The sequence below is a fragment of the Drosophila albomicans genome, chromosome X, assembly GCF_009650485.2.
Source record: "Drosophila albomicans strain 15112-1751.03 chromosome X, ASM965048v2, whole genome shotgun sequence".
Taxonomy (NCBI): domain Eukaryota; kingdom Metazoa; phylum Arthropoda; class Insecta; order Diptera; family Drosophilidae; genus Drosophila; species Drosophila albomicans.
This window is the reverse complement of record NC_047627.2, coordinates 26,814,123-26,831,107: the sequence shown is the minus strand read 5'-3', so window position 1 is coordinate 26,831,107 and position 16,985 is coordinate 26,814,123. Positions and strand designations below refer to the sequence as shown.

Here is a 16,985-nt window from a genome sequence, read left to right as displayed (position 1 = left end):
ACACAAATACAAACACAGACACGAGATTGTGAAAATATAAATAAGATTGAATGGATTTATTTGGCAAGCTGTTTTCAATAATTGAATTATCCAAGCAAAAATATTTTCACAACAAATTAAAAACTCAACAAAGCAAACACACATCGTACACACACACACACTCACACACACACACATTCAGACACTCAGTTAGACGGATGACAAACATTCATCATTCATAACATAACAGAAATTTCTCTCTCTCACTCTCACGCTCTCACGTTCTCACTCTTCATTCAGACCTTTTTGCATACATATTTCTCCCAATCAAAAATAGAATCAAATATTTATTAAAAATATGTTTTCTTCGCATACGATTTATTTTGCGTTCTCATTATTATCAAACAAACAACATGAACAGAAAACAACAAAAAAAAAAAAAACCAAAAAAACAAAATACCGATAAACAAAACTTGTTTAACTTTTATCGATATTAGTTTGAAATGTTCTTCCACCAAACAAATTCTCCATATATAAATATTTTTAAATATATCAATATAAATATATATACTACAATATTATTATATATCTACTCGATGTTTTTCATACACTTTTGTTTCGATTTTATGTTTTCAAATCAAAAAAAAGAAATCTACAGAAAGATACAAAGCAAAAATCATAATAATAAGAAATCAATTTGCAACACGTAACTAACAAATCGCTTTTTGTCTTTTGCCAACCACACAACACTTTCTTCTCCCCAACCAACCAACTTTTGCCTCGATCTGGATCTGGATCTGAATCTGAATCTGGATTTGAAAACAGTCGTGTTTCGGTGATGCGAGGTCAGGTGATAACGCCCCAAGGTCTGGGCATCGTTGGCATTCGTGTCTCTGTGGATCGTGACTCACGTTTTGGCTTCACTCTCACACGACAAGGCGGCTGGTGAGTACACAGAAAACTAAATAAATTCTAAACATTTTTAAGTTCGATTTCTAGTAACTAGTTTAATATTATTCACCTATTTACTAAATAAGATTTACAACTAGTTAACAGTCAAAAGAGTTAGTCAAAGGTATAAAATTATTCACCTAATTCACTAAATGTAATTTACAACTAGTTTGCAGGCAAAAGAGTTAGACAAAGCTATAAAATTATTCACCTATTTACTAAATATGATTTACAACTAGTTTGCAGGCAAAAGAGTTAGTCAAAAATATAAAATTATTCACTACTTACTAAATATAATTTATAACTAATCTGCAGTCAAAAGAGTTAGTCAAAACTATAAAATGATTCACCTATTTACTAAATATGATTTATAAGACAAAAGAGTAAGTCAAAACTATAAAATTATTCACCTAACTCACTAAATATAATTTACAACTAGCTTGCAAACCAAAAAAAAGTTAGTCAAAAATATTATTCACCTATTTATTTAAAATTCTATCAATTCTTTTCCCATTAACCGCTTTAATTAAGCGTCTTAAAAAATATGAAGTGCGCGCTAAAGTTTTAATTCGATCAAATATAAAGTTATCTGCTGTTAATCGGACGCACGGCGCGTATACGTAATATCCAATTGCTGCGGGCGCCCTCCCCAAACGCAATTTAATTAATTTTTTATGCGGCAACAGCAACAACAACAGCTAGAGCAATGACGTCGTCGTCGTCGTCGTCGTTCGGTGGTCTCTTTAATCTCTTTTGGCTTTACTCCAAATGCAAATTACTTACGTATGAGTAATTTTTCATAATTTGTCAGTCGCCGTGTGCTTCTCTGCTCTTCTGGGCTTTCTCTTGATTACATTTTGTTAATAGAATTTTATGCGCAGCCAAATACGAAATAAGTTATCACTTTTTAATTAAATCTTTCACTTTGATGTGACCCCTAGAATCCGTGTTGAACCCAAAAGTCGAGACACAGTCTGCGATTTCGATTTTGATTCCGATTCCGATTGCGTTTGCGTTTGCTCTTTGGCCTCAGCTTGAAATGTGAATTTTTGCCTATTATTTCGTTTCTTGTCTCTTGTGTGTTTGTGTTTGGGTCTCTTTAGCCACTGGCCACAAAATTCGCTTGCAGCTGGCAGCTGACATCTCAACACAGCTCAGAAACAGAAAACCACACGAAATGTTCTTGTTGTTTAGGCACAAGTTGCTGCTCATTAATGTGACGACATTTCCAAATCGATTTCTACCTCAAGAATGCTTCTTATAATCATTGAATGAATGCTGCAGACTCAATTGCATTTCATACAATACAAATATAAACAATATTTCAAAATAAGTATTATCCAAAAATATCAAATATATTAATGTAATTTTGGTTACAGATTTAATTGACACTATTAATTACTATCGATAAATTTGAAAGTAGAACTATAGATTTAAATGACGAGCAATAATTTAGTGAAATATCCGAATATAGATTTTAGAAATCTTAGAGCAGAACTGTAAATATAAATTATATTTCTTGATAAACATTATTTTAGAAAAATCATAACAAGATTACTGCGGCTTCATTTATGAGCATATTACATTTTGTATATCGATTAGTCGATTACAATTGATAAATTTTAAAGTGAAGCTACAGATGTAAAAATTTGTATTATTCTGCATTATTTTATAACGATTTCAACGACATATCTGAGGTTGCTTTTCTGACATTAATAATGCTTGTATATTGATTACTTAGATGGCTTTTACTATCGATAAATTGCAAGGCAGATAATTGATACAATTGATACATTTTAAAGTGGAGCTACAGATGTAAAAATTTGTATTATCCTGCATTATTTTATAAAGATTTCAACGACATTTTTGAGGCTGCTTTTCTGACATTAATAATGCTTGTATATTGATTACTTAGATGGCTTTTACTATCGATAAATTGCAAGGCAGAGCTTGGTTGAGTTGAGTTGCCATGTTGCCATGCAGCCAGCCACATTTAAATGTCATTCGCTTTGCTTCGCTGCGCATTTCGGCAGTTTGCTTGATAATTTTAAATCAAAAACACACACACACAGAGGGAAAAAGCAGGAAAATGGCAAAATAGAAAATGGAAATTGTTGATAAAGATAGAGATAGAGAGGGAAGAGGAGCGAGGAGGGAATCCAATCCAATTCAATCCAATATATCTAATATAAATATTTTTGCAGTTGTTTTTGGCAAAAAGGATTTTCGTTATTCACCGAGCAAAGGCAACAGCAGCAGCATCATTATTGTTCTTGTTTTGACATTTTCTTTTTGCATGTGTGTGTGTGTGTGTGTGTGTGTGTGTGTGTGTGTGTGTGTATGTGTCTTTGCTGGCCAATTTAAATAAACATTTCGCACCCGCCATCGTTGCTGATTTTATTATGTCGCAACAACAACAAGCTTGCCACACAAATAAAATCTGTGCAACAGACAGACAAACTAACTGTCTGATGATTATTTGTATTTACTTTACACACACACAGACACAGCTGCACACACATAGACGAAGTTGTCGTCGCTTTGCTTTGTTCCAAAAAGTGTAGCATACTTATGTGGGCGCTGCTTTTCTCTCTTCTCTTTTCTCTCTGTTGCCATGGGCTACGCTTTTGCTGTGTGTGTGTGTGTGCTATGTTTGCTCTACGTTTTTACCTACTGCGCCATAATTTCTCATTAGCCCAGTGGCCGTTAAATGCCGCTAACGTTGACCATTTTTCACAATCGTTGTTGTTGGCTACACTTTTGGCTGCGCAACTCGCAACGCAATCAGCAACAACAACGTAAACAATTATAAAAACACAACTAGCAACTGTCTCTGTGTGTGTGTGGAGCTCAAGAAAACATAAAATCACAAACATGTCCTGATTTGCTGCCTCTCCTTTCTCTCTCTCTATCTCTGCTCCTTCTCAGCAGCTCATATAAATTCCTCAGTTTTTGTTTTTTTTTTTTCCTTTCTGCTTCTTTATTTATTTTTATTATGACTACTTTGTTGTTTGTTATTCTTTTTTTTTATGTATTCCTCCTTCCTCTTCGCTTCTCTGCTCGTATTTTAAAGTTTTCTTTTGTGCTTGTTTTCTCTTACATTCTTACTTTTAGCTGCGCAATAATTTCTGTTTATGTTCACATTATTTTTAGCTCAATATACGACATGCAAGGAGCGGGGAAAGGGGGGAAGCCATGTGTTTGGGCTTATGCAGCTGCAAACAGTGCTCTATAAAATTAAATGTGCAGCCTTCAAAGCCTTGGCACACACACACACACACAGTGAGCAAAGAAATTATTGCGCCATTGCATGCTATAAACTAAATGCAATTGCTGCGCTTCGTCGCCCCCCTTCTTCGTCCTTCGTCTCACCCTCTTTTTGCCAATCATTTGTAAGCCCATTGTGTGTTCAATAAGCTCCCACTGCTGCTATTATCTGATACAAGGTGATAAAAGAGCCTTGAGAGAAAGACAGAGAGTGAAAGAGAGCTGCATCGCATCAATATCAATAAATGAGAAGAGAAGCAGCAATAATTGAAATTAACTGAGCAAAGTCAACGGCCAAAAGTCTGGTAGATGAATCAAGAAGCGATATATTCAGCAGTAATATCTGAAAGCTAATTCAGAATATTTACTTCAGACAGCAGCAATGAGAAGTGATGAAATTAGACAAGCAAAAATGAGTATATAAAAAAACAAGTTTATAAGAAGCATTGAGAGAAGTTTAATGGGAAATGTGTGATTAAAGTTGTAGACAAAAATAATAAGTAGGAAAAGAAATAGAAAATAGAATAAAACACTAAAAACAAAAAAAAAAGGATTTCGCAAGAGAAGTTAAAAAATTCGAAAAGCAAAAAAAAGTAAAGCTTATAAAAATAAGAATCAATAAGAAATGTATGATAAAATTATATAAACAAGTTTAATATGGAATAATACAACAAATTCAATGAGAAATATTTTTACAAGAGAAGCAAAAATTAATAGCAAAACAATTATAATTACAAATACGAGAAGTTCAATGGGAGTTAACATATTTGATAAAAGTTGTAAGGAAAGTTCAATATGGAAAAAAGAAATAAAGTAAAAACTATAAACAGCTTATGAAATCACTGAAAGAAGATCAATGGGAAATGCGTTATATTATTTATAGAAAAGTTGAATAGGAAATATAAATTATTTTGAAAGAAAAAACCATTAACACTTTATGCTTTATAATTATATACATTTGTATGTTGAACATATTTCAAAGATCACACACTGCGTTGACATACTTTTTGGCACCACTGTGCTTGGCTGGCTGTCGCTTTTAATGTTGTTCCTCGTTTGTTTTTATGGCTTTGTATTTATAATGTTTATTTCGATTCGATTCTATGCCCTTATTAAGCTCTTCCCTTCCCTTTCCTTCCCTCCCCCCATTTGACACTTTTAGTGGCTGTGTGCAAAAACCCTTTTACCCTGTAAAGACCCAGAAGAAGGGTGTCTTCGCAACAGGTCAGGGAAAGCACTTGATCCGGCTTTAGCTTTCGCCATTAAGTGTAGTAGCAAAAGGCGATAGGTAAATAAGCTGCAGCTGCTTAGCAGACGGATTAGAGAAGCAAAAGCAAAGGTAGAGATAAAATAGCATATATACTAGTACTATATAATAGATAAGTCGAGAAACAGCTGAGTTGAATGCCGTTTTAATGTCTTCTTCCCACTGTGCACTTTACTCTCTGTCTCTGTCTTTGATGCACTTTTTCCGTTACTTTGCATTCGACGCGTTCTTTTAATTCGATTTTACTGCTAATTTTCCACTTGCAACTTTTCTTCCTTACGTTGCTTTACAGCTGCAAATTTCATTGTCTTCTTTTCTGCTTAATCTCTTCTCAGTTTTTATTCTTTTTCATTGGTTTTCTTTATGGTTTTGTGATTCGCTCAATCTTCTCTTAAATGTGCTCTATGCATCTATCAGCAATGATCTTGCTCATCACTTTCTCAATAGTGTTTTCTTGTATTCTTCTGTTTTTCTAGAACTTCTCTTTGAATTCTTCCCTTCTTGTCTTCTCTATAAATTCCTGGTGACTTCTTCCTTTGACTTTTCTCTTTCACATTTTCGTTTGACTTCTTTCTTTGACTTCCCTACAACTTTTCTTTGCCTTCTTCCCTTCACTTCTCTTTGAATTCTTCCCTTGTCTTCTATATAACGTCTCGGTGACTTCTTTCTTAGACTTTTCTATAGTTTCTCTTTGACTTCTTCCTTTAACTTTTCTACAATTTCTCTTTCACCTCTTCGCTTGACTTCATTCCTTAACTTCTACACAGCTTATCTTTGACTTTTATCCTTGACTTCCCTACAACTTATCTTTGCCTTCTTCCCTACAACTTCTCTTTGGCTTCTTCCCTTCACTTCTCTTTGAATTCTTCCCTTCTTGACATCTCTATAACTTCTCGGTGACTTTTTACTTAGACTTTTCTATAATTTTCCTTTGACTTCTTCATTTGACTTCCCTTTGACGTCTTCCCTTGATTTCTCCATAAATTCTCTTTAACTTCTTCCCTCGACAACATTTTTCCTTAACTTTTCTATAACTATTCTTTAAATTTGTCCCTTCTTGATATCTCTATAACATCTCTTTGACTTTTCTATAACGTCTATTGGACTTTCCTTGACTTCTCTGAAACTTCTCTTTAAATTCTTTGCTTTTTTACATCTCTATAACTTCTGTTTAGCTTTTTCCTTAGAATTCTTTTGGACTTCATTTTACTTTACTTAACTTCTCTATGATTTCTGCTCTTGTTGACTTCTCCGCAACATTTCTTTAGCTTCTTCTATCAAATTCTGTACAACTCTTTCTCTTTGACTTCTCTACTTTTCTCATTGATTTCCATCCTCGACTTCTCTGCAACTTTCCTCAACCTCTCTTCTGTCTTTTCCCTCTATATTCCTAACTTCTTCTCGCTTTTTTACCTTTGCTTCTCATTCTTATATCTCACTTTGCTTCTCTCACTTCTCTATTTGCTTCTCTCAATACTCACTTTGCTTCTCTCGTGCAATAATCATGATCATTGAAAAGCAACAACTGTAGCGCATTTTGAAGTCGACTTAGTTGAATTTGCTTTACATGTTGCTCTCTTGGCAGAGTTTTCTTTTCGATATTGTTCGTATAGTATTTTTCATTTCTCATTTTTCACTGTTCCCATTTTTTTTTTATTTTGTGTTCACTCTGCTCCATTTGCTGTTTTGTTGTCCTGTTGCTGTTGCTTGTTACAATTGTTGTTGTTGTCCTTTGACATGCATTGTTCTGCTCGTTGTTGTTGTTGCGATTGTTGTGATTATTATTATTGTCGCCCATGTTGTTTGTTGTTGTTATTGTTGTTGTCGCTCTTGTTGGTGTAGTAATAAAGGTAATAAAAGTCATTATATTGTGCTGCAGGACATTATTGTCGTGGGCATTCGACTCGCTCTCTCTCTCTCCCTCTCTCTTTCTCTTTCTTTTTTTTTATTATTTTGCAACATATTATTAGAGTGTGCTGTGTGGGTGTGTATGTGTGTGTGTGTGCTTGACATTACCATTACAAGCCTTTTTTTTTATTTGTTGCTGCCTGCCATATGCAATTCAATTACAGATAAATAAATGGCTCCTGCTTTGCCCTCTCTCTCACACTTTCTCTCTCTCTCTCTCTCTCTCTCTCTCTCTCTCTCTCTCTCTCTCTCTATGTGTGTGTGTCCAACAAACAAGAATTGCAATTACAACAAACAAACAAACAAATAACGCAAATGAAACCAACTTTTTGAAGCGTGACAACATTTAAATTAAATTAGCAAAAATTGTAACAAATTCATTTGCATTTCTTTCTCTCTCTGTGTGTGTGTGTGTGTGTGTGTTTGCTTGTTTATTGAAATGTTTATAAATGCTTGTACCACACACACACACACACACACACACACACACACACACGAACACATCGAAACGATGACAATAAGGCCTCGACTTTTGTTTATTGCAAAAATTAAATGTAATTATTTTTTCATTTAATTATTTTGCCCACGAACAACAATTGTTGTTGCGTCCCACAATGCGACCACGCCCCTTTTTGCGCCCACAATGCAATTATAGAGACGATTGGTGTAATGAAATCGATATCCCGGCAATTTCACAGCTAAATTGCTTGGCCAGGTGTCGAATGCATTTTGATTGCCTGCTCTTGCCTCAATTTGTGGCATGTTCACCCCTCTCTCTCTCTCTCTCTTTCTATCTCGCCCCCTCTCTCGCTCCCTCTATCTATCTCTATCCTCTTTGCACAACTCGCGCACAAACACAATTAAAAATCACATTAATTAAATATTTCCAAAGCAAAAGTTTTGCCATTTCTTAAGCTTTCTACCCGACTGACTTGCCTTTTGCTTTCCCCTCTCCCCCCCCCCTCTCTCTCTCTCTGTGTGTGTTGTTGTTGTTTTCCTTTTGTTTTTGCCATCTTGCATCTGCCAACGGCCAGAACAAAAAGTTTTTCGCAACTTTTCTTACGCCAATGCGAAAAATACTCGGCAAATATAATGAAGGCGCGGTCCTCGCCAATCGTTGCCATCATTATATTTAATGCGGCTAACGCATGACCCCCAAAAGGGGCATCACAAGAGTGGGCGTGGCACCGGGCAGGGCAGGGGTTAAGGTCTTAACTTATGCTCTAGCAATTGTTTTGTTCTTGCTCTCGCTCTCTCTTTCGCTTGTTGTTGTTTTTGGACAAATCCTAAAGTTTTTCAATTTCAACAAACAATTGAGGCATTATCTTTTCACTGGCTGTTAAAGGGGGTGGGTGGGGAAGGAATGGATCTGCATAACTCTCGTGTGCGTCAAACGCAGACGCAGTTGACGTGGGCAGCTGGAGAATGAAGTTCATTAAAATATTAATTTGCATGTTTGTGCCATGAAATTTGCTGCACAACTTTTATTTCTACTTTTCTCTTTTCTACTAATGTAAATAAATATATATGTGTGTGTGTGTGTGTGTGTGTGTGTTTGTGGGCGTGACAATTACATGTCGCAATAACTTTAGTAAAACTTAACTTTAGCCATTAGTTTAATAGCAGGTTCGTATTTCGATTCGTATAACGTGTATTTATTTCATGGCTTTTGACTCTCGCTTTATTAATAGTGTAAAACAAAATGAAATTCATTATATATTTTAGCCATAAAATCTATGTTTATATTAGGCGTAGTAAAAGCTCAACTTTCTGTTAACCGAAAGTCAAATTTTAGCTACTAACTATGAGAGGGAAAGCAATGAAATTCTATGTGATAATACTTATTTACAGTTTTTAAGCATTGCAAAAAAGAGTTTGCCATAATAAAATTGTTGTTTAGTTTTGGTTGAATATAGAATGACATTGAATATTAAAGAAATTTACATTAATATTACATTAAATAAAATATTATGACAAACAAATACTTTTAAATTTACTATCAGCTAATTTTAATACCGTATTTTCTATAACAATTCAGTTTTAAGCTATACCTTATAATGTCAGTTCTCTAGAAGAGTTATTATATCAATGTTGCAAGCATTAAGATATCAAGTAATCAAAATAATACTGAAAATATACTATTATCTAATTTTAATACTTTATTTTATACTATTACCTGCCAGCTTAAAGCAATACATTATGACATTGACATTTCTCTCACAAGCATTATTAACACTCTCACTTTTTTGCCTCTTCCACAGGTTCGATGTGCTGGTGAATGGTGGCGGTGCAGTTACCCTGCAATTCCAGCGATCACCCTTCCGTCCACTCACCCGCACCGTGTTTGTGCCCTGGAATCGCATCGTCGTGTTGCCGCCGGTGCAAATGCAGCTGAGCGATGACGATGAAACCACCAGTCGCAACATCAAGTGAGTTAACTAAACTAATATACCACAAAAATACTAAATACTACAAGTATAAAAAATAGAAATATACTGTCAATATACTATAATATACTGATACACCAAAATGTTCCATTATATACTACTAATATACTATAAATATACTACTAATATACTAAAATATACTACTAATATACTACAAAAATACTAAATACTACAGGTATATACTAGAAATATACTGCCAATATACTATAATATACTGGTACACCAAAATGTTTCATTATATACTACTAATATACTATAAATATACTACTAATAGACTACAAAAATACTAAATACTACAAGTATATACAAGAAATATACTGTCAATATACTACAAATATACTATAATATACTGGTACACCAAAATGTTCCATTATATACTGCTAATATACTAGCAATATACTACAAATATACCGAAAATATACTTCAAATATACAACTAGTATATTAAATATGTATTATTTATATATTACTAATACACTAGAAATATTCAACAATTATATCACAAATATGCTACAAATATGTATATTACTAGTATATTAGGAATGCACTTTTAATATACTACTAGTATACTAAATATATACTATTAATAAACTAGAAATATACGGCAAATATACCACAAAATTTGCTACAAAAATACCACTAGTGTACTAAAAATATAATATTAATATACTACCAATATGCTACTAATATACTACTAGTAGTCGAAAAATATACGATTAATATACTAAAATTATTCTATAAATATACCACAAATATACTACAAATATATTACTAGTATAGCAAAAATATACTGTTAATATATATTATATATATATAAATATATTACTAGTATAGTAAAAATATACTGTTAATATACTACTAATACGCTAGAAAATACTGTAAATATACCGTAAATATACTGCTAGTATACTAACAATATACTATTGAAATACTACAAATCACTAGAAAATACTACAAATATACTATTAGTATACTTCAAATATATACCATTAATATACCACAAATATACTACTAGTATACTACAAATATTCTATAAACATACCACAAATATACTATTAGTATACTTCAAATATATACCATTAATATACAACAAATATACCATCAATATACTATAATTCACACTCGATTCCAATATAATTTTTCGCTACAGGGTCGCACCATTGAATCCGGCATTGACGTTCCTCAACTCGATCCATTATCACACGGCCGACGAGGCGAACGATGCGAGCAAAGTGTGCATGGATCATGATCACGAGAAGCTCAAGCCCCAATTGATTAGCACCTGGATGCCAAACGGTGTGGGCGCCATGCCCGGCAAGCGGGTCATCTTCGCTGAGACGCAGGTGAGTTCTATGTTGCTTAACTAGCGGTAGCTCATCCCTTAACAAGTAGGGGAGAGGTGGAGGGTGGAGAAGGGGGGGCGAAGAGATGCCACTCCTAATTAGCGGTCGTGCAACAGAAGTAGAAGCAAAAGCAGCAGCAGCTGGACTCTGCGTAGTTTTAATTAATTTAAAGTTCGCCTTAATGACATTATAACTTTGCATCTAACACAGACAGCGGCAGCACAAGCACACACATTAATTCTCTAAAGCGTGCCACAGAAAGAGAGAGAGAGAGAGTGAGCGAGAGCGCATTACATTTAATTGCTGCATTCGACCCGTGGCAGCTGTGGCTCGAGACTCGACCACAAGGCTTAATAACCAACTCACTTAGTGGCAGCGACAATTGTAATGCTCATTCCCCTCTCTCTCTCTCTCTCTCTCTCTCTCTCTCTCTCTCACTCCTTCTCTCTCTCTCTCTATCTCTTTACCACTCCTTCTTCTTTTTTTCAGTTCATTTTCCATGTTTCCACCTCTTGCCTTTGCAAGTTATGCGCTTTTGTTGCCGCTTCATTTTAATATTTCCCTCTTCCTTTTTGTAACTTTTGCTTTGTGCTTCTCTCTTTTTTTTTTTTCGTCTGCTGCAACTTCCTCTGTCATTTTTAATTGTTGTCTTTCTTTCAGTTGCGCATTTTACTTTCACTCGCTCACTTCCGCAATTTCTTACCTTTGTTGTGCTGCACCTTTCGTTGACTTTTATTTGAGGCCTCAACTCCGATTACTTTTTGCATTAAGCCCCACAACAATCCATTTTTCTCTCGCTCAAGTGGCACTTTTGTTTTTGGAAAGTAAACAAGTGTCGAAGTGTAGAAATAGAAATAGAACAGCGACCCATCAGTATTTCGAATCATCCGTTTGTCTGTCTGTCCGTCTATTTTCTGAGCTTTTTCTTAGCAACCACAAAAGCTGCAGACTTGAGAGTTTTGGCACATGTTCCGCTTGTTGTGCCCATTATTTAACGACTTTACAATCGCAATATCATAACTGTTAATTAATATACTTAATGCGTTTAGTTTTAAGAGCTATTTATCCTTACACTTTCTTACCATGCGTTCTTCTCCCATTTCCATAACAGATTGTACAGGAGTCTATACAGATTCCCGGCTCGGATCTGCACCTCACCTATCAATCGTCGCAGGCTTCTGGTTATTTGAGCATCGTGCGCATGCGTCTGACATCTGAGACCATTCCCAAGACCCTGACCCACGTGCATGTGGGCGTTGAGATCGAGGGTGCACTGCATGTGAAGACCTACGAGGCTGATCCGAATCTCATACACACGTTTGCGTGGAACAAACGCAACGTCTATCGTCAGAAGGTTTACGGTGTGACCATCGCACGCATCTCGGTGGGCTATCAGCACACCACGTGCCAAACTCCCGTGTGGATCACACAGACAGCGAAGCTGCAGGGTTACGATGTGGATATCTCCGATATCGGTGGCTGGGGACTGGACATCCATCATCATTACAATTTCCATGAGGGAATTCTGCAGAAGGGCGATGGCAGCACCCTGCACATGAAGGAATATCCCCGCACCGTCAAGGTGGTGATGGGAACCGGACTGCAACGACCTCTGAATTGTCCCGACTACTGCAATGGCGTGGCCAAGGATGCCAAGCTGTTGACCCCGATCGCATTGGCCACCGGGCCCGATGGCAGTCTGTATGTCGGCGACTTTAATCTGGTGCGTCGCATTACACCCGACGGCAAGGTGTTTACCATTCTTCAGTTGAGCGCCACTCAGGTGTCGTATCAATACTATTTGGCCGTCTCCCCCGCCGATGGACATCTGTACATTTCGGATCCGGAACGTCATCAAATCCTGCGACTACTGCGACTGGAGAAGGTCAAGGATCCGAGCATCAACAGCGAACCGGTTGTGGGCAGCGGTCAGCGTTGCATTCCCGGCGATGAGGGAAATTGCGGCGATGGAGGCGCCGCTCTTCAGGCGCGTCTCTCACATCCCAAGGGACTGGCGATTGCCGCCGATCGCACCATGTACATTGCCGATGGCACCAACATTCGTGCCGTCGATCCCAAGGGCATCATCCACACCCTGATCGGACATCATGGACATCACAATCACTGGAGTCCCGCACCATGTTCGGGCACCCTGATGGCCAATCAGGCCCAACTGCAATGGCCCACCGGCTTGGCATTGAGTCCGCTAGACGGATCGCTGCATTTCATCGATGATCGTCTCGTCTTGCGTCTGACTTCAGATATGAAAATACGTGTTGTCGCGGGCACTCCGTTGCATTGCAGCAACAATGGCCAGGACAATGGTCGAGCGAACAAGACGGCAACGGACAATGTCCTTGGCACTGTTTTAGCCATGGCATTTTCACCCTTTGGCGATTTGTACATCGCCGACAGCGATTCGCGACGCATCAATTCGATACGTGTTGTGGACACCGCGGGCAACATGCGTTACTTTGCTGGCAAACAGGAGAGCACCGGGTAAGTTGACCCAATTATTCGAGTATTTGCATTTTTGGCCAGCATAAATAATACACAGATGGCACATTTTTTTTTTTTTGCATCGATTTGTCGTCAGCGTTTACTTGATTAAAACGCTTTTCAAAGCGAAAGCGGACAGCAAATTAATTGGAATCCCGAACATTTCCCCATTGGCTGTCACAACAAATATGTGCATTCAATATGTGTGTGTGCGTTGGTCACACTGGCACACTATTTGCATAGTTTAGGCAAATACTGGAACTGACAGTGCTGGTTAAAAAAAAAAAACAGAGTTGCAAAAGCAAAGTGACAACAGTGTTGACAAATATCACATTGCAATGTTGCTTAAAACAGTGTTGCAAAAACAAAAGTCAACTTTTCAACAGTGTTGCAATATCTGACAACACTTGTTAACGGCATTTGTGAAAAGTGCAGGAAAATAGAATTTAGGCATAAAATGGTGTTGAAAAATGTGCAAATTTAGCATCATTTATACTGGTAGTAAATGTTTAGTGAGAAAAGAGTAGTAAACAAATACGAATTAGTGACAACAAATTTAAGAAACATTGAGTCGAACAAATTAATAATACAGAAAACTTTAGCTATTTAAAATGTCAAGCAAACAGTGTTGTAAAGTGTTGGAAAATTTAGCAACACTGTCAGTAAATGTAAAATAAGAAATAATGAGTCACAAAATTCTAATGAGTAATAACCAAATCAATAAACATTGAATAGAATCAATTAATAATACAGAAAACATTCTCTCAAGCAAGCAGTGCTGTAAAGTGTTAGAAAATGTTGCAGGAAGTGTTAGTCAATTGAATTTTAGATTTCAAAACGCAGTTAAAGAGAAAGTCAAGGTGAATCTCACATGCAATTGTGGCAACAGCGATCACAAAACTACGCTCTCTCTCTCTCTCTATAGTTCATTCGCTATCTCCCTCTAAAGTTAGCTGCTTCTCTGTCGCTCAGTTGCATTATGTGTGTGTGTGTGGCACAAAAATGTTGCCAACTAAAGCAATTAATTTGGGTGCGCAGCTTTTGTGAAACTGCCCCAAGCGGACGACATACACAGAGTGAAGGAGAGAAAAGGAGTTAGGCAGATAGGCGGGAAGAACAGAGAGGAAGGGGAAGGGAGAGAGAGAAAGGTGCTCCACACACTCGCACTCTCACTCTCACATTTGTTGTGCAACTTTATGCAGTGGCTGTTTATTTAATCTAATAGAATTTGATGGACTAAACTGAGGGGAGCTGAGCATGAGAAAGACGCAGGTGGCTACCAAACTATGTGAAACGTTGTCCTTGTCAGTTCGCTTTCTCCCCCTCTTTTTTGTCCATCCTCTTGGATGGGGGCGTGGCAGACGTGGCAAAGTAATTAGCAGACACCGCAAAACGGCGCGCCAACGACAGAAACTATAAATCAACCTTTTTATAGAGGAGCAGTCCAAGGGGTTAAAGGGTTCGGTTCAGTTCAGTTGTTAAGGGAGAGTGGAGCTTTAATGGAGAAGGAGGGAAAGGGAAGCGGGCGTTGGCTGCAGGGGCGTGTCCGTGGGCGATAAGCAAGCGAAGCGAAACTCGACGTCGTTTCTCTGCACTTTACTTTACTTTTGCACTTGTTTATCGAACAAACAATGTCATCATAAATACGCGGCCCACACACAAAACAGGGTTGCCACAGCGCCCCCTCAAAACAAAAAAAAAAACAGTCTTCTGTTTGTTGTCCTTAGACTTTATGCTCTGTATGAGGGTTTCCTAATTTGATAGCAATTCAAAATGAAAACGTCGACCACACTTTAAAATGCGTATACTTAATTTTGTAGTCATTCGTCTATCTGTCTGTCCGTCTGAATTTATAGCTACAACTCAACAATTAAACACACAAGAGTTAGTGAATTTGGTGGCTGACGTTTTATACTTAATAGATGCTTTAAAATATGGTCACAACTGCTTAGGCAAAATGAAAAGTGTCTCTTTTGGCACAACAAAATGTCGAATTATTATGGATTTTTTTTATAATTTTGATTCCTTTTTTCTATTTATCTTATTCAGCAAATATTTCCATAGAAATTTGCATTTGTGACATATAAATTATGAAATATAAAATATGAAATATTTGTGTACCCATTGCAAGTACCTCATAGTCGAGCACGCTCAACGGCTGCAGTTGTCTGCCTTACTCTCTCACACTTCCTGTTGCTGCAGTTGTAGGAGTGCAAACAGGGCGTGGTCAGAGACATGGCAACTCTACCCAAAGTGGGCGGCAAACAAATGTGAGGGAATGAGGGGGGATTTGATGCAGTGCTGTGGTGCTGTGGTCTGCTGCGTTTGCAGCCGCGACTAACGCTCTAAGCATTTCCTGTTGCATTACTAACGCTCTCAATCCTTCGCTAACGCTCTTCTAACTTCTTCTTTCATTTCATTCAGCACCCAAACCTGCGACTGTGCAATTGGAAATGGCAGCAACGGTTCGTCGGCGAACGGTTTGACGTTGGGCAATGGTGGTGCTTATTCAACGACCGTGAATCCGACACGCAATAATGGCGGCACGACGCCAACGACACCAGCTGGCGGAAACGGAAATAATGCTGGCAGTGGCAATGGCAATGGCAACTCTGCTGGCAACTCTGCCAATGGCAATGGCAATGGCATCAACATCGGCATCATCAGCAGCACCGGCGCTTGTGTCTGCGCCGGCGGCGTCAATGCTGCAACGGCTGGCGGCTCCGGCATCGGCTCCTCCTCCTCCTCCTCATCGGGCTCAAGTGCCGGCCAAACTTTGGCGGGTATTGTGGCCGGCGGCAGTTTAATGTCAACGGGACCCACGACAACGACCACGGTGCTGTTGGGCGCCAAGACAACAGCTGCGAATCTCAACGGCAACGGCGCCACCCTCAACGACGATGGCACTCTCAGCAATGCCGAGACTCTTCTCTCTTCCAATGCCCGCTTCCAGGCCATCTCTGCGATTGCCGTCGCCCAGGATGGCGTCATCAATGTGGCCGATCAAGGTGAGTACTAAATACGTAGCATATTAAGTGTCCTTTCCTTAAAAACAAAAGAGTAAACTGTATTTGAGCATTAGGTCAAGTAAAATAAACAGTGAAACAAACTGATTAGCACAAACAGAAGTTGCCAATAGTTGAGATATATTTAAAAGATGTAAAAAAAAGAATTCCTTTTTCACATTAGAAAGCAACTTCATTCATTAATACAAAATATGATAATTATGAAATAACAAATATATGTTCAAATGTTAACAGATTTGCTTTTTTATCAATTGGTTTTAAAATTCAAAACTTGCGCCCAACTGTGAAAAATATTGTGT

General features: G+C 37.5%; 1 protein-coding gene across 7 annotated transcripts in view; it reads left to right on the top strand.

The window, feature by feature from the left end:
• Nucleotides 1-16,985, top strand: part of LOC117566630 (teneurin-a) — a 219,781-nt gene that overhangs the window by 190,660 nt on the left and 12,136 nt on the right. For all 7 annotated transcript variants that reach the window (XM_034246182.2, XM_034246190.2, XM_034246174.2 and 4 more), the window contains 5 exons: nucleotides 805-924; nucleotides 9,634-9,801; nucleotides 10,969-11,161; nucleotides 12,273-13,660; nucleotides 16,085-16,668. In XM_034246182.2, the coding sequence (XP_034102073.1) occupies nucleotides 805-924; nucleotides 9,634-9,801; nucleotides 10,969-11,161; nucleotides 12,273-13,660; nucleotides 16,085-16,668 (2,453 nt within the window). The remainder of the gene's footprint in view (nucleotides 1-804; nucleotides 925-9,633; nucleotides 9,802-10,968; nucleotides 11,162-12,272; nucleotides 13,661-16,084; nucleotides 16,669-16,985) is intronic.